Source organism: Oncorhynchus mykiss, chromosome 1 (genome assembly GCF_013265735.2).
Source record: "Oncorhynchus mykiss isolate Arlee chromosome 1, USDA_OmykA_1.1, whole genome shotgun sequence".
Lineage (NCBI taxonomy): Eukaryota > Metazoa > Chordata > Actinopteri > Salmoniformes > Salmonidae > Oncorhynchus > Oncorhynchus mykiss.
This window is the reverse complement of record NC_048565.1, coordinates 93,793,504-93,815,934: the sequence shown is the minus strand read 5'-3', so window position 1 is coordinate 93,815,934 and position 22,431 is coordinate 93,793,504. Positions and strand designations below refer to the sequence as shown.

Genomic DNA, 22,431 nt, shown 5'->3' with positions numbered 1-22,431 from the left:
ACTATATACTATATAGAGTAGTAGACTATATACTATATAGAGTAGTAGACTATATACTATATAGAGTAGTAGACTATATACTATATAGAGTAGTAGACTATATACTATATAGAGTAGTAGACTATATACTATATAGAGTAGTAGACTATATACTATATAGAGTAGTAGACTATATACTATATAGAGTAGTAGACTATATACTATATAGAGTAGTAGACTATATACCATAGATATATACTATATAGAGTAGTAGACTATATACTATATAGAGTAGTAGACTATATACTATACAGAGTAGTAGACTATATACCATAGATATATACTATATAGAGTAGTAGACTATATACTATATAGAGTAGTAGACTATATACTATATAGAGTAGTAGACTATATACCATAGATATATACTATACAGAGTAGTAGACTATATACTATATAGAGTAGTAGACTATATACTATATAGAGTAGTAGACTATATAGTATATAGAGTAGTAGACTATATACTATATAGAGTAGTAGACTATATACTATATAGAGTAGTAGACTATATACTATATAGAGTAGTAGACTATATACTATATAGAGTAGTAGACTATATACTATATAGAGTAGTAGACTATATACTATATAGAGTAGTAGACTATATACTATATAGAGTAGTAGACTATATACTATATAGAGTAGTAGACTATATACCATAGATATATACTATATAGAGTAGTAGACTATATACTATATAGAGTAGTAGACTATATACTATATAGAGTAGTAGACTATATACTATATAGAGTAGTAGACTATATACTATATAGAGTAGTAGACTATATACTATATAGAGTAGTAGACTATATACTATATAGAGTAGTAGACTATATACTATATAGAGTAGAAGACTATATACTATATAGAGTAGTAGACTATATACTATATAGAGTAGTAGACTATATACCATAGATATATACTATATAGAGTAGTAGACTATATACCATAGATATATACTATATAGAGTAGTAGACTATATAGAGTAGTAGACTATATACTATATAGAGTAGTAGACTATATACTATATAGAGTAGTAGACTATATACTATATAGAGTAGTAGACTATATAGAGTAGTAGACTATATACTATATAGAGTAGTAGACTATATACTATATAGAGTAGAAGACTATACAGAGTAGTAGACTATACAGAGTAGTAGACTATATACCATAGATATATACTATATAGAGTAGTAGACTATATACTATATAGAGTAGTAGACTATATACTATATAGAGTAGTAGACTATATACTATATAGAGTAGTAGACTATATACTATATAGAGTAGTAGACTATACAGAGTAGTAGACTATACAGAGTAGTAGACTATATACCATAGATATATACTATATAGAGTAGTAGACTATATACTATATAGAGTAGTAGACTATATACTATATAGAGTAGTAGACTATATACTATATAGAGTAGTAGACTATATACTATATAGAGTAGTAGACTATATACTATATAGAGTAGTAGACTATATACTATATAGAGTAGTAGACTATACAGAGTAGTAGACTATACAGAGTAGAAGACTATATACCATAGATATATACTATATAGAGTAGTAGACTATATACTATATAGAGTAGTAGACTATATACTATATAGAGTAGTAGACTATATACTATATAGAGTAGTAGACTATATACTATATAGAGTAGTAGACTATATACTATATAGAGTAGTAGACTATATACTATATAGAGTAGTAGACTATATACTATATAGAGTAGAAGACTATATACTATATAGAGTAGTAGACTATATACTATATAGAGTAGTAGACTATATACCATAGATATATACTATATAGAGTAGTAGACTATATACCATAGATATATACTATATAGAGTAGTAGACTATATAGAGTAGTAGACTATATACTATATAGAGTAGTAGACTATATACTATATAGAGTAGTAGACTATATACTATATAGAGTAGTAGACTATATACTATATAGAGTAGTAGACTATATACTATATAGAGTAGTAGACTATATAGAGTAGTAGACTATATACTATATAGAGTAGTAGACTATATACTATATAGAGTAGTAGACTATATACTATATAGAGTAGTAGACTATATACTATATAGAGTAGTAGACTATATACTATATAGAGTAGTAGACTATATACTATATAGAGTAGTAGACTATATACTATACAGAGTAGTAGACTATATACTATATAGAGTAGTAGACTATACAGAGTAGTAGACTATATACTATATAGAGTAGTAGACTATATACTATATAGAGTAGTAGACTATACAGAGTAGTAGACTATATACTATATAGAGTAGTAGACTATATACTATATAGAGTAGTAGACTATACAGAGTAGTAGACTATATACTATATAGAGTAGTAGACTATATAGAGTAGTAGACTATATAGAGTAGTAGACTATATACTATATAGAGTAGTAGACTATACAGAGTAGTAGACTATATACTATATAGAGTAGTAGACTATATACTATATAGAGTAGTAGACTATATAGAGTAGTAGACTATATACTATATAGAGTAGTAGACTATATACTATATAGAGTAGTAGACTATACAGAGTAGTAGACTATATACTATATAGAGTAGTAGACTATATACTATATAGAGTAGTAGACTATACAGAGTAGTAGACTATACAGAGTAGTAGACTATATACCATAGATATATACTATATAGAGTAGTAGACTATATACTATATAGAGTAGTAGACTATATACTATATAGAGTAGTAGACTATATACTATATAGAGTAGTAGACTATATACTATATAGAGTAGTAGACTATATACTATATAGAGTAGTAGACTATATACTATATAGAGTAGTAGACTATACAGAGTAGTAGACTATATACTATATAGAGTAGTAGACTATATACCATAGATATATACTATATAGAGTAGTAGACTATATACTATATAGAGTAGTAGACTATATACTATATAGAGTAGTAGACTATATACTATATAGAGTAGTAGACTATATACTATATAGAGTAGAAGACTATATACCATAGATATATACTATATAGAGTAGTAGACTATATACCATAGATATATACTATATAGAGTAGTAGACTATATACTATATAGAGTAGTAGACTATATACTATACAGAGTAGTAGACTATATACTATATAGAGTAGTAGACTATATAGAGTAGTAGACTATATACTATATAGAGTAGTAGACTATATACTATATAGAGTAGTAGACTATATACTATATAGAGTAGTAGACTATATACTATATAGAGTAGTAGACTATATACTATATAGAGTAGTAGACTATATACTATATAGAGTAGTAGACTATATACTATATAGAGTAGTAGACTATACAGAGTAGTAGACTATATAGAGTAGTAGACTATATAGAGTAGTAGACTATATACTATATAGAGTAGTAGACTATATACTATATAGAGTAGTAGACTATATACTATATAGAGTAGTAGACTATATACTATATAGAGTAGTAGACTATATACTATATAGAGTAGTAGACTATATACTATATAGAGTAGAAGACTATATACTATATAGAGTAGTAGACTATATACTATACAGAGTAGTAGACTATATACTATATAGAGTAGTAGACTATATACTATATAGAGTAGTAGACTATATACTATACAGAGTAGTAGACTATATACTATATAGAGTAGTAGACTATATACCATAGATATATACTATATAGAGTAGTAGACTATATACTATATAGAGTAGTAGACTATATACTATATAGAGTAGTAGACTATATACTATATAGAGTAGTAGACTATATACTATATAGAGTAGTAGACTATATACTATACAGAGTAGTAGACTATACAGAGTAGTAGACTATATAGAGTAGTAGACTATATACTATATAGAGTAGTAGACTATATACTATATAGAGTAGTAGACTATATACTATATAGAGTAGTAGACTATATACTATATAGAGTAGTAGACTATATACTATACAGAGTAGTAGACTATATACTATATAGAGTAGTAGACTATATACTATATAGAGTAGTAGACTATATACTATATAGAGTAGTAGACTATATACTATACAGAGTAGTAGACTATATACTATATAGAGTAGTAGACTATATACTATATAGAGTAGAAGACTATATACTATATAGAGTAGTAGACTATATACTATACAGAGTAGTAGACTATATACTATATAGAGTAGTAGACTATATACTATATAGAGTAGAAGACTATATACTATATAGAGTAGTAGACTATATACTATACAGAGTAGTAGACTATATACTATATAGAGTAGTAGACTATATAGAGTAGTAGACTATATACCATAGATATATACTATATAGAGTAGTAGACTATATACTATACAGAGTAGTAGACTATATACTATATAGAGTAGTAGACTATATACTATATAGAGTAGTAGACTATATACTATACAGAGTAGTAGACTATATACTATATAGAGTAGTAGACTATATACTATATAGAGTAGTAGACTATATACTATACAGAGTAGTAGACTATATACTATATAGAGTAGTAGACTATATACTATACAGAGTAGTAGACTATATACTATATAGAGTAGTAGACTATATACTATATAGAGTAGTAGACTATATACTATATAGAGTAGTAGACTATATACTCTATAGAGTAGTAGACTATATACTATATAGAGTAGTAGACTATATACTATATAGAGTAGTAGACTATATAGAGTAGTAGACTATATACTATACAGAGTAGTAGACTATATACTATATAGAGTAGTAGACTATATACTATACAGAGTAGTAGACTATATACTATATAGAGTAGTAGACTATATACTATACAGAGTAGTAGACTATATACTATATAGAGTAGTAGACTATATACTATATAGAGTAGTAGACTATATACTATATAGAGTAGTAGACTATATACTATATAGAGTAGTAGACTATATACTCTATAGAGTAGTAGACTATATACTATATAGAGTAGTAGACTATATACTATATAGAGTAGTAGACTATATAGTATATAGAGTAGTAGACTATATACTATACAGAGTAGTAGACTATATACTATATAGAGTAGTAGACTATATAGTATATAGAGTAGTAGACTATATACTATACAGAGTAGTAGACTATATACTATATAGAGTAGTAGACTATATAGTATATAGAGTAGTAGACTATATAGAGTAGTAGACTATATACCATAGATATATACTATATAGAGTAGTAGACTATATACCATAGATATATACTATACAGAGTAGTAGACTATATACTATATAGAGTAGTAGACTATATACCATAGATATATACTATATAGAGTAGTAGACTATATACCATAGATATATACTATATAGAGTAGTAGACTATATACCATAGATATATACTATACAGAGTAGTAGACTATATACTATATAGAGTAGTAGACTATATACTATATAGAGTAGTAGACTATATAGAGTAGTAGACTATATACCATAGATATATACTATATAGAGTAGTAGACTATATACCATAGATATATACTATATAGAGTAGTAGACTATATACCATAGATATATACTATATAGAGTAGTAGACTATATACCATAGATATATACTATATAGAGTAGTAGACTATATACCATAGATATATACTATATAGAGTAGTAGACTATATACCATAGATATATACTATATAGAGTAGTAGACTATATACCATAGATATATACTATATAGAGTAGTAGACTATATACCATAGATATATACTATATAGAGTAGTAGACTATATACCATAGATATATTCTATATAGAGTAGTAGACTATATACCATAGATATATTCTATATAGAGTAGTAGACTGAGTATCGCCTCTGTTTCACTATTGTTTATTCAGTTTAATTCCAGGCTACAATCTGATAGCCAATAGGCATTTTTTTTTTTTTCTTGTGTAGACCCGCCCTGGTTGATATTGACCTGTGATTGGAGCAGAGTGACTGGTCTCCATTCTTCTTCTCCGACCAATAGGAGAGGTACAGTAGTCCCGTAGTGTTTCAGCTTGGCGGTAGACCTCTGCTGATTGGTTGCGGTAAGTGGTCTCCCTGTGGACGAGAGAAGTAAAACGCGTCAGAAGACGTAACGAGACTTCGCTGACGTACTCACCCAAATCCCATTGACGTTGAGCGTCTGTAGAGATTCAGCTCAGTCAACAACGAAAGCCTACAGAAACAACAAGATGGTGCTCACTTCGATGAGGAAAGACATCCACTTGGATGACAGTGGACACTGACCTACAGAAACAACAAGATAGTGCTCACTTCAATGAGGAAAGACATCCACTTGGATGACAGCGGACATACTCATCCCATTCAAAATGTACAGGGAGTGTATCAGTCTGGGAAACTGACGTTGGTTTAACATAGACGGCAGCCTCGTTCTTCACTGAGCTGTTTTCCTGCAGGCACTTGTAATGCGGATCTGTCATCCCATCCCCATTATGAAGACCTGGGGGGGGGGGGGGGGGGGGGGCATTGTAACAGTTAAACTGTACGTGGTAGAACAGGGTTTGACATGGTACTCACCCTGTAATACAGGATGTCACAATTACGTGTAATTACTGTAGTCCTATCTGGCAGACAGACCGTGCAAATAGCACCTTGTGTTGCAGCTGACAAGATAATGAAATCGTAAAAATGGCAGCCATCAAAAAAACAAAACTCAGCGTTCTTTCAAGACATCTGTTTTTGTGCTTTTATATAGACTGTCAGTTAACACAAAGAGCCTGACGCACACACACACACACACACGCACACACATCACTAATCACTAGTAGCATTTAGACATCAAGGGATGAGAAGAAATGTCAGTCTCCCTGGAAACCAGAACCATCCCATCAACACAAGCTGATGTTCATTTGAATAATTATGTTGGGGGGGGGGGGGGGTTCTAAGCATTCTGAGCCTGAGTATTCCAAGCTTGGATTGCTTCCTTGTGTCTCTAGGGGTTTAGACCGTAGATTTGGTATCTCTCAGCTTGGATTGGCTCCTTGTATCTCTTGGGGTTTGGGTCATAGGTTTGGGCCATAGGTTTTGGCCCTCTGAGCTTGGAATGCTAGTGATCTCTGTGATAACCACATGGAGGAGTTGAGGTATCTGAGCTTTCTAAGATTTGGTTATTCTCATTCTGTGTGGTCTACTTATCTACTTTCAGTCTCTGAGGAGTGTTCTGTTCTGTCTGTCTGAGTTAAGTGAGACCTAATGGTCCCTGTCCTAAGAGCTCTGGGGCTTCAGTCGATTATGACTGACCACATTTTCCCCCAAAATCCAATACCGGCCAGGCACTGTGTATCGCCTGAGGAGCTTTAGGAGGGTGAGATGAAACAGGAGGGCAGCTGAGTGTTTTGCCACTCAGGACTGTGACCGAGACAGCAATCTGCCTCTAAAACTCCATCATGAACTCACACACAGACACACTGGCTCCAGAATCCAATAGCAGGCTCCTGAAAGACCATGCTAACAGGATCTCTACTAATCCAATAGCAGGGTGCTAAAGGACCATGCTAACAGGAGCTCTACTAATCCAATAGCAGGGTGTTTAAAGACCATGCTAACAGGATCTCTACTAATCCAATAGCAGGGTACTGAAAGACCATGCTAACAGGATCTCTACTAATCCAATATCAGGGTACCTAAAGACCATGCTAACAGGATCTCTACTAATCCAATAGCAGGGTGTTTAAAGACCATGCTAACAGGATCTCTACTAATCCAATAGCAGGGTGTTTAAAGACCATGCTAACAGGATCTCTACTAATCCAATAGCAGGGTGTTTAAAGACCATGCTAACAGGATCTCTACTAATCCAATAGCAGGGTGTTTAAAGACCATGCTAACAGGATCTCTACTAATCCAATAGCAGGGTGTTTAAAGACCATGCTAACAGGATCTCTACTAATCCAATAGCAGGGTGCTTAATAAAGACCATGCTAACAGGATCTCTACTAATCCAATAGCAGGGTGTTTAAAGACCATGCTAACAGGATCTCTACTAATCCAATAGCAGGGTGTTTAAAGACCATGCTAACAGGATCTCTACTAATCCAATAGCAGGGTGTTTAAAGACCATGCTAACAGGATCTCTACTAATCCAATAGCAGGGTGTTTAAAGACCATGCTAACAGGATCTCTACTAATCCAATAGCAGGGTGCTTAATAAAGACCATGCTAACAGGATCTCTACTAATCCAATAGCAGGGTGTTTAAAGACCATGCTAACAGGATCTCTACTAATCCAATAGCAGGGTGCTTAAAGACCATGCTAACAGGATCTCTACTAATCCAATAGCAGGGTACTGAAAGACCATGCTAACAGGATCTCTACTAATCCAATAGCAGGGTGTTTAAAGACCATGCTAACAGGATCTCTACTAATCCAATAGCAGGGTGCTTAAAGACCATGCTAACAGGATCTCTACTAATCCAATAGCAGGGTACTGAAAGACCATGCTAACAGGATCTCTACTAATCCAATAGCAGGGTAATTAAAGACCATGCTAACAGGATCTCTACTAATCCAATAGCAGGGTAATTAAAGACCATGCTAACAGGATCTCTACTAATCCAATAGCAGGGTACTTAAAGACCATGCTAACAGGATCTCTACTAATCCAATAGCAGGGTACCTAAAGACCATGCTAACAGGATCTCTACTACAGTAATCAGCTCTCCTCAGACTAGTGGGGAAATCGAAACCCAGGGCTGTGTCTAAAATGATACCCTATAGGCCCTGGTCCAAAGTAGTGCACTATATGGGGAATGGGGTGCCATTTGGGAAGCACTCTGGAGATCCAGTGGCTTGTCTTAACACAGAACAGTTTATTGGCTCCATTTGTCTCAGGACAAACATTGTGAATCTATTGTTTGTTTGTTCTTCTGGATGAGACTCTCTCTCTCAAAGACTGATCATTTCCAGGCCGCTGGATTCCCTCTGTGTGTTTTGTTCTTCTGGCTAAGACTCTCTCTCTCAAAGACTGATCATTTCCAGGCCGCTGGATTCCCTCTGTGTGTTTGTGTGACTGACTGATTTGTTTTTGGTCATTATGCGGTCGGTCAGTCGGTCGGCTGTGTTCGTGTGTGGGCTTAGAGGAAGTGTGTGTGGGGGGTGGGGGGGGGGGGGGGGGGGGGGGAGCTTAGAGGAAGTGTGTTTCAGTGGGGGAACTGAAGGATATTGACCAGCGTGTTTCAGAGGGGGAACTGAAGGATTTTGACCAGCGTGTTTCAGAGGGGGAACTGAAGGATTTTGACCAGCGTGTTTCAGAGGGGAACTGAAGGATATTGACCAGCTTGTTTCAGAGGGGGAACTGAAGGATATTGACCAGCGTGTTTCAGAGGGGGAACTGAAGGATTTTGACCAGCGTGTTTCAGAGGGGAACTGAAGGATTTTGACCAGCGTGTTTCAGAGGGGGAACTGAAGGATTTTGACCAGCGTGTTTCAGAGGGGAACTGAAGGATATTGACCAGCTTGTTTCAGAGGGGGAACTGAAGGATTTTGACCAGCGTGTTTCAGAGGGGAACTGAAGGATATTGACCAGCTTGTTTCAGAGGGGGAACTGAAGGATATTGACCAGCGTGTGTGTGTGTGTGTGTGTGTGTGTGTGTGTGTGTGTGTGTGTGTGTGTGTGTGTGTGTGTGTGTGTGTGTGTGTGGGTGCGAGTGCGAGTGCGAGTGCGAGTGCGTGTGCGTGTGCGTGTGCGTGTGTGTGTGTGTGTGTGTGCGCACGTGCGTGCGTGCGTGAGAGAACTACACAGTGTTAACAAAGCCTAACCAAGACATTTCAGTGGAAACGTTTCACAATAAAACTGTGAGAGCATTCAACAGTCTGCGATGTGTCTCTTTTCTTCAATCCATTTCTTTATCTTCTCATTCTCATGACTCAATCGGGAATTTCTGAGTCAGACAAACCACTGATGTTCCTCTGTCTTTCACTGTTATCCAGCCTTGTTAACTAATCCCTGATGTTCCTCTGTCTTTCACTGTTAGCCAGCCTTGTTAACTAATCCCTGAAGTTCCTCTGTCCTTCACTGTTAGCCAGCCTTGTTAACTAATCCCTGAAGTTCCTCTGTCCTTCACTGTTAGCCAGCCTTTTTAACTAATCCCTGAAGTTCCTCTGTCCTTCACTGTTAGCCAGCCTTGTTAACTAATCCCTGAAGTTCCTCTGTCCTTCACTGTTAGCCAGCCTTTTTAACTAATCCCTGAAGTTCCTCTGTCCTTCACTGTTAGCCAGCCTTGTTAACTAATCCCTGAAGTTCCTCTGTCCTTCACTGCTAGCCAGCCTTGTTAACTAATCCCTGAAGTTCCTCTGTCCTTCACTGTTAGCCAGCCTTGTTAACTAATCCCTGAAGTTCCTCTGTCCTTCACTATTAGCCAGCCTTGTTAACTAATCCCTGAAGTTCCTCTGTCCTTCACTGTTAGCCAGCCTTGTTAACTAATCCCTGAAGTTCCTCTGTCCTTCACTGTTAGCCAGCCTTGTTAACTAATCCCTGAAGTTTCTCTGTCCTTCACTGTTAGCCAGACTTGTTAACTAACCCCAACACCATGTTCCTGACCTGTACTGAATCAGCCTCATTAACTAACCCTACCACTATGTTCCTGACCTAACCCCACCACTATGTTCCTGACCTAACCCCACCACTATGTTCCTGACCTGTACTGAACCAGACTTGTTAACTAACCCCAACACTATGTTCCTGACCTAACCCCACCACTATGTTCCTGACCTAACCCCACCACTATATTCCTGACCTAACCCTAACCCCACCACTATGTTCCTGACCTAACCTCACCACTATGTTCCTGACCTAACCCCACCACTATATTCCTGACCTAACCCTAACCCCACCACTATGTTCCTGACCTAACCCCACCACTATGTTCCTGACCTAACCCCACCACTATGTTCCTGACCTAACCCCAACACTACGTTCCTGACCTAACCCCACCACTATGTTCCTGACCTAACCCCACCACTATGTTCCTGACCTAACCCCACCACTACGTTCCTGACCTAACCCCACCACTATGTTCCTGACCTAACCCCACCACTATGTTCCTGACCTAACCCCACCACTATGTTCCTGACCTATCCCCACCACTACGTTCCTGACCTAACCCCACCACTATGTTCCTGACCTAACCCCAACACTATGTTCCTGACCTAACCCCACCACTATGTTCCTGACCTAACCCCACCACTATGTTCCTGACCTAACCCCACCACTATGTTCCTGACCTAACCCCACCACTATGTTCCTGACCTAACCCCACCACTATGTTCCTGACCTAACCCCACCACTATGTTCCTGACCTAACCCCACCACTACGTTCCTGACCTAACCCCACCACTATGTTCCTGACCTAAACCCACCACTATGTTCCTGACCTAACCCCACCACTATGTTCCTGACCTAACCCCACCACTATGTTCCTGACCTAACCCCACCACTATGTTCCTGACCTAACCCCACCACTATGTTCCTGACCTAACCCCACCACTATGTTCCTGACCTAACCCCACCACTATGTTCCTGATCTAACCCCACCACTACGTTCCTGACCTAACCCTACCACTATGTTCCTGACCTAACCCCACCACTACGTTCTTGACCTAACCCCACCACTATGTTCCTGACCTGTACTGAACCAGCCTTGTTAACTAACCCCAACACTGTTCCTGACCTAACCCCACCACTATGTTCCTGACCTAACCCCACCACTATGTTCCTGACCTAAACCCAACACTATGTTCCTGACCTAACCCCACCACTATGTTCCTGACCTAACCCCACCACTATGTTCCTGACCTAACCCCACCACCATGTTCCTGACCTAACCCCACCACTATGTTCCTGACCTAACCCCACCACTACGTTCCTGACCTAACCCCACCACTATGTTCCTGACCTAACCCCACCACTATGTTCCTGACCTAACCCCACCACTATGTTCCTGACCTAACCCCACCACTATGTTCCTGACCTAACCCCACCACTATGTTCCTCACCTAACCCCACCACTATGTTCCTGACCTAACCCCACCACTATGTTCCTGACCTAACCCCACCACTATGTTCCTGACCTAACCCCACCACTACGTTCCTGACCTAACCCCACCACTATGTTCCTGACCTAACCCCACCACTACGTTCCTGACCTAACCCCAACACTATGTTCCTGACCTAACCCCACCACTACGTTCCTGACCTAACCCCACCACTACGTTCCTGACCTAACCCCACCACTACGTTCCTGACCTGTACTGAACCAGCCTTGATAACTAACCCCAACACTATGTTCCTGACCTAACCCCACCACTATGTTCCTGACCTAACCCCACCACTATGTTCCTGACCTAACCCCACCACTATGTTCCTGACCTAACCCCACCACTATGTTCCTGACCTAACCCCAACACTGTTCCTGACCTAACCCCACCACCATGTTCCTGATCTAACCCCACCACTATGTTCCTGACCTAACCCCAACACTGTTCCTGACCTAACCCCACCACTATGTTCCTGACCTAACCCCACCACTACGTTCCTGACCTAATCCCACCACTATGTTCCTCACCTAACCCCACCACTATGTTCCTGACCTAACCCCACCACTATGTTCCTGACCTAACCCCACCACTATGTTCCTGACCTAACCCCACCACTATGTTCCTGACCTAACCCCACCACTACGTTCCTGACCTAACCCCACCACTATGTTCCTGACCTAACCCCACCACTATGTTCCTGACCTAACCCCACCACTATGTTCCTGACCTAACCCCACCACTATGTTCCTGACCTAACCCCACCACTATGTTCCTGACCTAACCCCACCACTACGTTCCTGACCTAACCCCACCACTATGTTCCTGACCTAACCCCACCACTATGTTCCTGACCTAACCCCACCACTATGTTCCTGACCTAACCCCACCACTATGTTCCTGACCTAACCCCACCACTATGTTCCTGACCTAACCCCACCACTATGTTCCTGACCTAACCCCACCACTATGTTCCTGACCTAACCCCACCACTATGTTCCTGACCTAACCCCACCACTATGTTCCTGACCTAACCCCACCACTATGTTCCTGACCTAACCCTAACCCCACCACTATGTTCCTCACCTAACCCCACCACTATGTTCCTGACCTAACCCCACCACTACGTTCCTGACCTAACCCCACCACTATGTTCCTGACCTAACCACACCACTATGTTCCTGACCTAACCCCACCACTATGTTCCTGACCTAACCCCACCACTATGTTCCTGACCTAACCCCACCACTACGTTCCTGACCTAACCCCACCACTATGTTCCTGACCTAACCACACCACCATGTTCCTGACCTAACCCCACCACTATGTTCCTGACCTTTACTGAACCAGCCTTGATAACTAACCCCAACACTATGTTCCTGACCTAACCCCACCACTATGTTCCTGACCTAACCCCACCACTATGTTCCTGACCTAACCCCACCACTATGTTCCTGACCTAACCCCACCACTATGTTCCTGACCTAACCCCACCACTATGTTCCTGACCTAACCCCACCACTATGTTCCTGACCTAACCCCACCACTATGTTCCTGACCTAACCCCACCACTATGTTCCTCACCTAACCCCACCACTACGTTCCTGACCTAACCCCACCACTACGTTCCTGACCTAACCCCACCACTACGTTCCTGACCTAACCCCACCACTATGTTCCTGACCTAACCCCACCACTATGTTCCTGACCTAACCCCACCACTATGTTCCTGACCTAACCCCACCACTATGTTCCTGACCTAACCCCACCACTATGTTCCTGACCTAACCCCACCACTACGTTCCTGACCTAACCCCACCACTACGTTCCTGACCTAACCCCACCACTACGTTCCTGACCTAACCCCACCACTATGTTCCTGACCTAACCTCACCACTATGTTCCTGACCTAACCCCACCACTATGTTCCTGACCTAACCCCAACACTATGTTCCTGACCTGTACTGAACCAGCCTTGTTAACTAACCCCAACACTGTTCCTGACCTAACCCCACCACTATGTTCCTGACCTAACCCCACCACTACGTTCCTGACCTAACCCCACCACTATGTTCCTGACCTAACCCCACCACTATGTTCCTGACCTAACCCCACCACTACGTTCCTGACCTAACCCCACCACTATGTTCCTGACCTAACCCCACCACTATGTTCCTGACCTAACCCCACCACTATGTTCCTGACCTAACCCCACCACTATGTTCCTGACCTAACCCCACCACTATGTTCCTGACCTAACCCCACCACTATGTTCCTGACCTAATCCCACCACTACGTTCCTGACCTAACCCCACCACTATGTTCCTGACCTAACCCCACCACTATGTTCCTGACCTAATCCCACCACTATGTTCCTGACCTGTACTGAACCAGCCTTGTTAACTAACCCCAACACTGTTCCTGACCTAACCCCACCACTATGTTCCTGACCTAACCCTAACACCATGTTCCTGACCTAACCCCACCACCATGTTCCTGACCTAACCCCACCACTATGTTCCTGACCTAACCCCAACACTACGTTCCTGACCTGTACTGAACCAGCCTTGATAACTAACCCCAACACTATGTTCCTGACCTAACCCCACCACTATGTTCCTGACCTAACCCCACCACTATGTTCCTGACCTAACCCCAACACCATGTTCCTGACCTAACCCCACCATTATGTTCCTGACCTAACCCCAACACTATGTTCCTGACCTGTACTGAACCAGCCTTGATAACTAACCCCACCACTATGTTCCTGACCTAACCCCACCACTATGTTCCTGACCTGTACTGAACCAGCATTATTAACTAACCCCAACACTATGTTCCTGACCTAACCCCACCACTATGTTCCTGACCTAACCCTAACACCATGTTCCTGACCTAACCCCACCACTATGTTCCTGACCTAACCCCAACACCATGTTCCTGACCTGTACTGAACCAGCATTATTAACTAACCCCAACACTATGTTCCTGACCTAACCCCACCACTATGTTCCTGACCTGTACTGAACCAGCATTATTAACTAACCCCAACACCATGTTCCTGACCTGTACTCCCCAACTGAACCAGCTGTTGTCCATTTGTTCTATTTGTCTGTACTGAGAAAACCTCCAAAGCTCAACTCTGATGTGCATCACTTAGCTGATAACAGATACGTAATAACTGTTGAGTCTACCTGTTTGACAACTATGTCAACTAAAACCAACACTGACCACAGCCGTCCACTGTTTAAGGAACCTCAGCCCTGCTGCCCTACATTCCCCAGCCCTGCTGCCCTACATTCCTCAGCCCTGCTGCCCTACATTCCCCAGCCCTGCTGCCCTACATTCCCCAGCACCACTGCCCTATATTCCCCAGCACCACTTCCCTATATTCCTCAGCCCTGCTGCCCTACATTCCCCAGCACCACTGCCCTATATTCCTCAGCCCTGCTGCCCTACATTCCCCAGCACCACTGCCCTATATTCCTCAGCCCTGCTGCCCTACATTCCCCAGCACCACTGCCCTATATTCCTCAGCCCTGCTGCCCTACATTCCCCAGCACCACTGCCCTATATTCCCCAGCACCACTGCCCTACATTCCCCAGACCTGCTGCCCTACATTCCCCAGCCCTGCTGCCCTACATTCCACCGCCCTGCTGCCCTACATTCCCCAGCCCTGCTGCCCTACATTCCCCAGTACTGCTGCCCTACATTCCCCAGCACTACTGCCCTACATTCCCCAGCCCTGCTGCCCAACATTCCCCAGCAGTACTGCCCTACATTCCCCAGCCCTGCTGCCCTACATTCCACCGCCCTGCTGCCCTACATTCCCCAGCCCTGCTGCCCTACATTCCCCAGTACTGCTGCCCTACATTCCCCAGCACTACTGCCCTACATTCCCCAGCCCTGCTGCCCAACATTCCCCAGCAGTACTGCCCTACATTCCCCAGCAGCACTGCCCTACATTCCCCAGCCCTGCTGCCCTACATTCCCCAGCACTACTGCCCTACATTCCCCAGCCCTGCTGCCCAACATTCCCCAGCAGTACTGCCCTACATTCCCCAGCAGCACTGCCCTACATTCCCCAGCCCTGCTGCCCTACATTCCCCAGCACTACTGCCCTACATTCCCCAGCCCTGCTGCCCTACATTCCCCAGCCCTGCTGCCCTACATTCCCCAGCAGCACTGCCCTACATTCCCCAGCCCTGCTGCCCTACATTCCCCAGCCCTGCTGCCCTATATTCCCCAACCCTGCTGCCCTATATTCCCCCATCACCGTTCTCCTTCCCCATCCCCCCAGCTGAACAGACGGCTTTGCTCTTCTGTCTGTACTGAGAACCTCAACCCTGCACGGCGTTCATCATGACTGAGCTAATAACTCAGACCAGAAGATACTAGCTCAGCAAACAGACTGTATAACTCATACTCCCATCCGGCCTGGGCCAGCATGAGGAGAACCATGCATCATGGGAGGATGGGATTGTGTATGAGGTCATACAGGAACGAACACAGACCAGCATCCCTGTTGTAGCAGCCAGAACCCCTCCCTGGTCCTAAAACCACAGGAGGATCATAATAAACATGACAGGGTCAAATGTCAAGAGAGACCACCAGTCAGGTCAGATAGACAGTCTGAGAACTTCTTCTGTCTGTTTGTGCCTGTGTGTCTCTGTGTCTCTGTGTTTGTGTGTGTGTGTGTCTCTGTGTCTCTGTGTCTGTGTGTGTGTGTCTCTGTGTCTCTGTGTCTCTGTGTGTGTGTCTCTGTGTGTCTCTGTGTGTGTGTCTCTGTGTCTCTGTGTCTCTGTGTCTCTGTGTCTCTGTGTGTGTGTCTCTGTGTCTCTGTGTGTGTGTCTCTGTGTCTCTGTGTCTCTGTGTCTCTGTGTCTCTGTGTCTCTGTGTCTCTGTGTGTGTGCGTGTGTGCGCGTGTGGGTGTCTCTGTGTGCGCGTGTGTGCGTGTGTGTGTGCGCGTGCGTGTGTGTGTGTGTGTGTGCGTATGTGTGTCTCTCTGTGTGTGTGTGTCTCTGTGCGTGTGTGTGTGTGTGTGTGTGTGTGTGTGTGTGTGTGTGTGTGTGTGTGTGTGCGTGTCTCTCTGTGTGCGTGTCTCTCTGTGTGCGTGAGTCTCTGTGCGCGTGTGTCTCTGTGCGTGTGTGTCTCTGTGCGTGTGCGTGTGTGCGTGCGTGTGCGTGCGTGTGCGTGTGCGTGTGTGTGTCTCTCTGTGTGTGTGTCTCTCTGTGTGTGTGTCTCTCTGTGTGTGTGTGTGTCTCTGTGCGTGCGTGTGTGTGTGCGTGTGTGTGCGTGTGTGCGTGTGTGTGTGCGCGCGTGTGTGCGTGCGTGTGTGCGTGTGTGCGTGTGTGCATGTGTGTGTGTCTCTCTGTGTGTGTGTGTCTCTGTGCGTGTGTGTCTCTGTGCGTGCGTGCGTGTGTGTGTGTGTGTGTGCGTGTGTGTGTGCGTGTGTGTGTGCGTGTGTGTGTGTGTGTGTGTGTGTGTGCGTGCGTGCGTGTGTGTGCGTTCGTGCGTGCGTGCGTGCGTGTCCGTGCGCGTGTGTGTGTGTGTGTGTGTGTGTGCGTGTGTGTGCGTGTGTGTGTCTCTCTGTGTGTGTGTCTCTCTGTGTGTGTGTGTCTCTGTGTGTGTGTGTCTCTGTGCGTGCGTGCGTGTGTGTGTGTGTGTGTGCGTGTGTGCGTGTGTGTGTGTGTATGTGTGTGCGTGCGTGCGTGCGTGTGTGTGTGTGTGTGTGTGCGTGCGTGCGTGCGCGTGCGTGCGTCTGCGTGTGTGCGTGTGTATGCGGGCGTATGCGTGTGTATGCGGGCGTATGCGTGTGTATGCGGGCGTATGCGTGCACTATATAGGGAATAGGGTGCCACTATATGCACTAGACGTTATAGAAGTTACAGTAGAAGTTACAGCAGTGCGTGCGTGCGTGTGTGTGCGTGCGCGTGTGTGTGTGTGTGTGTGTGTGCGTGTGTGTGCGTGTGTGTGTCTCTCTGTGTGTGTGTCTCTCTGTGTGTGTGTGTCTCTGTGTGTGTGTGTCTCTGTGCGTGCGTGCGTGTGTGTGTGTGTGTGTGTGCGTGTGTGCGTGTGTGTGTGTATGTGTGTGCGTGCGTGCGTGTGTGTGTGTGTGTGTGTGTGTGTGTGCGCGCGTGCGTGCTCGTGCGTGTGCGCGTGTGTGCGTGTGTGCGTGTGTATGCGGGCGTATGCGTGCACTATATAGGGAATAGGGTGCCACTATATGCACTAGACGTTATAGAAGTTACAGTAGACACTAGAAGTTAAAGAAGACACTAGATGTTATAGAAGACACGAGACGTTATAGAAGACACTAGACATTATAGAAGTTATAGAAGACACTAGACGTTATAGAAGTTATAGAAGACACGAGACGTTATAGAAGACACTAGACATAATAGAAGTTATAGAAGACACTAGACCTTATAGAAGACACTAGACATTATAGAAGTTATAGAAGACACTAGACCTTATAGAAGACACTAGAAGTTATAGAAGTTATAGAAGACACTAGACGTTATTTAAGTTATAGAAAACACTAGACCTTATAGAAGACACTAGACCTTATAGAAGTTATAGAAGACACTAGACGTTATAGAAGACACTAGACGTTATAGAAGTTATATAAGACACTAGAAGGTATAGAAGTTATAGAAGACACTAGAAGTTATAGAAGACACTAGAAGTTATAGAAGACACTAGATGTTATAGAAGACACTAGATGTTATAGAAGTTATAGAAGACACTAGACGTTATAGAAGACACTAGACGTTATAGAAGACACTAGACGTTATAGAAGACACTAGACACACTCAGCCTTGTTTACAAACTCCAACACTATTTTCCCGTCTCAATCTAACGCGGAAAAAAACTTTTAAGATCAGTGCGGGACAAATTAAGTGTATGTAGAGAATACACCACAGTACACTGTGCAGTGTTGGGTTCCAGCCTTGTTGGATTGGAGAGGGAGGAGAGTGTGTAAAGTTCATGTTGAGACCTTAGAGGGAAACACAGTCTTGGCAATGAAAACATGAGGATTCAATCATGGCAAAGGCAGATCAGAATGAATTGGGTTGCATTAAAACCAATGAGAGAATAGAATGTGTAGACGAGGAAACTTCGTCTTTGAAAGTGTAGGAACAGGAACAGGAAGTACATTTAGAATGATAATTTTAATAATTTAGCAGACGCTCTTGTCCAGAACAATTTACAGTTTAGGGAGCGTTCATCTTAAAGTAGCCAGGTAATACAACCACATATCAACCCAGTCATAGTAAGTAAAACGTTTTCTATCAGCTCAGTCAGGGCTCGTCTTACTGAAAGAAAGTTACAATGGCAGGGTGGGTTTTACACATATGGAAGTGTGCTCTTTATAGAGCTAATCTAATCAGATGTAAATCATGTAAATCATCACAACGCTTCATTTCCTTTTGGAAAGTCAATGGTTGCGTTCAATGTTTCCCTCTCAGGTTGTGGTCAATGTTTCCCTCTCAGGTTGTGGTCAATGTTTCCCTTTCGGGTTGTGGTCAATGTTTCCCTCTCGGGTTGTGGTCAATGTTTCCCTCTCTGGTTGTGGTCAATGTTTCCCTCTCAGGTTGTGGTCAATGTTTCCCTCTCAGGTTGTGCTCAATGTTCCCCTCTCAGGTTGTGGTCAATGTTTCCCTCTCGAGTTGTGGTCAATGTTTCCCTCTCAGGTTGTGGTCAATGTTTCCCTCTCAGGTTGCGGTCAATGTTTCCCTCTCAGGTTGTGCTCAATGTTCCCCTCTCAGGTTGTGGTCAATGTTTCCCTCTCGAGTTGTGGTCAATGTTTCCCTCTCAGGTTGTGGTCAATGTTTCCCTCTCAGGTTGCGGTCAATGTTTCCCTCGCAGGTTGTGGTCCTCCTTCCCTGTTCTTTCAGCTATACCAGAAAGAGATGAGAAGGAGGACAGGATACAGCTATACTAGAAAGAGAAGAGGGGAAGGAGACTCTAGGTACAGTAGAACGAGAAGAGAAGAGGGGAGGGGAGAGGAGGAAGGAGACTAGCTACAGTAGAAAGAGAAGAGGGGAGAGGAGGTAGGAGACTAGCTACAGCAGAACAAGAAGAGGGGAGGGTATGTACACCAGCAGCCATGGTATGTCCTGCAGGTAGGAGACTAGCTACAGTAGGGGAGGGTATGTACACCAGCAGCCATGGTATGTACTGCAGGTAGGAGACTAGCTACAGCAGAATGAGAAGAGGGGAGGGTATGTACACCAGCAGCAATGGTATGTCCTGCAGGTAGGAGACTAGCTAGAGCAGAACGAGAAGAGGGGAGGGTATGTACACCAGCAGCCATGGTATGTACTGCAGGTAGGAGACTAGCTACAGCAGAATGAGAAGAGGGGAGGGTATGTACACCAGCAGCAATGGTATGTCCTGCAGGTAGGAGACTAGCTACAGCAGAACGAGAAGAGGGGAGGGTATGTACACCAGCAGCCATGGTATGTACTGCAGGTAGGAGACTAGCTACAGTAGAACGAGAAGAGGGGAGGGTATGTACACCAGCAGCAATGGTATGTCCTGCAGGTAGGAGACTAGCTACAGTAGAACGAGAAGAGGGGAGGGTATTTACACCAGCAGCCATGGTATGTACTGCAGGTAGGAGACTAGCTACAGTAGAAAGAGAAGAGGGGAGGGTATGTACACCAGCAGCCATGGTATGTACTGCAGGTAGGAGACTAGCTACAGTAGAACGAGAAGAGGGGAGGGTATGTACACCAGCAGCCATGGTATGTCCTGCAGGTAGGAGACTAGCTACAGTAGAACGAGAAGAGGGGCGGGTATGTACACCAGCAGCCATGGTATGTACTGCAGGTAGGAGACTAGCTACAGTAGAACGAGAAGAGGGGAGGGTATGTACACCAGCAGCCATGGTATGTCCTGCAGGTAGGAGACTAGCTACAGTAGAACGAGAAGAGGGGACGGTATGTACACCAGCAGCCATGGTATGTACTGTGTTATTTATATGTACAGTACACAGCTGTGGCGGTGGGTTAGTGGCCACGTCATCAGATCAGTTCTGCCACTGTATCGTCACAAAGGTCAGGGCTCTCTATAACGGAACACGGTTCATTTAAGTGACAAGGGATCATGTGCTGCGTGAAATGAATACAGTGTCAAATTGCAATCGTCTCTGTTCAACGCCGCCAGAGGCATTGCTTCACTACAGCACCAGCCGGCAATATCCGGGATAGCACGTTAAGATAGCACTGAGTTCCTTATTAATTTTAATATATTTTATTCTGTTTTTTCTGACTTTATTTATTAGAACGATAGAGAGAAGTTGTGTCCAAGTCCAGGAGGATGGATTCCAACCTATCCCCGACGCCGTAGAAATGTGTGTCGAGGCTGCAGCATTACTGCAAGTCTCCCAGCTTCTCTGACTGACCTGAGACCTGGAGACCACCAGCCAGTCCACCAGCATCTCTTTAACTAACTGACCTGAGACATAGAGACCACCAGCCAGTCCACCAGCATCTCTGACTGACCTGAGACCTGGAGACCACCAGCCAGTCTACCAGCATCTCTTTAACTGACTGACCTGAGACATGGAGACCACCAGCCAGTCCACCAGCATCTCTTTAACTGACTGACCTGAGACATGGAGACCACCAGCCAGTCTACCAGCATCTCTTTAACTAACTGACCTGAGACCTAGAGACCACCAGCCAGTCCACCAGCATCTCTGACTGACCTGAGACATGGAGACCACCAGCCAGTCTACCAGCATCTCCTTAACTGACTGACCTGAGACATGGAGACCACCAGCCAGTCTACCAGCATCTCTGACTGACCTGAGACATGGAGACCACCAGCCAGTCTACCAGCATCTCTTTAACTAACTGACCTGAGACATAGAGACCACCAGCCAGTCCACCAGCATCTCTGACTGACCTGAGACATGGAGACCACCAGCCAGTCTACCAGCATCTCCTTAACTGACTGACCTGAGAAATGGAGACCACCAGCCAGTCTACCAGCATCTCTTCAACTGACTGACCTGATACATGGAGACCACCAGCCAGTCTACCAGCATCTCATTAACTGTCTGACCTGAGACATGGAGACCACCAGCCGGTCTACCAGCATCTCTTTAACTGACTGACCTGAGACATGGAGACCACCAGCCAGTCTACCAGCATCTCCTTAACTGACTGACCTGAGACATGGAGACCACCTGCCAGTCTGTCTTGATCAATGAGAAGATTTGAAATAGACAAGATGGTCGCGTAAACATTGTCGGATTACTTCACGGAGC

At 43.1% G+C, this 22,431-nt stretch overlaps 1 protein-coding gene across 1 annotated transcript in view; it reads right to left on the bottom strand.

Annotated features, from left to right (window-relative positions):
• Positions 1-22,431, bottom strand: part of LOC110517068 (disintegrin and metalloproteinase domain-containing protein 12) — a 221,485-nt gene that overhangs the window by 187,029 nt on the left and 12,025 nt on the right. The window contains exon 2 of the mRNA XM_036988835.1: positions 6,029-6,153. Within this exon, the coding sequence (XP_036844730.1) occupies positions 6,029-6,153 (125 nt within the window). The remainder of the gene's footprint in view (positions 1-6,028; positions 6,154-22,431) is intronic.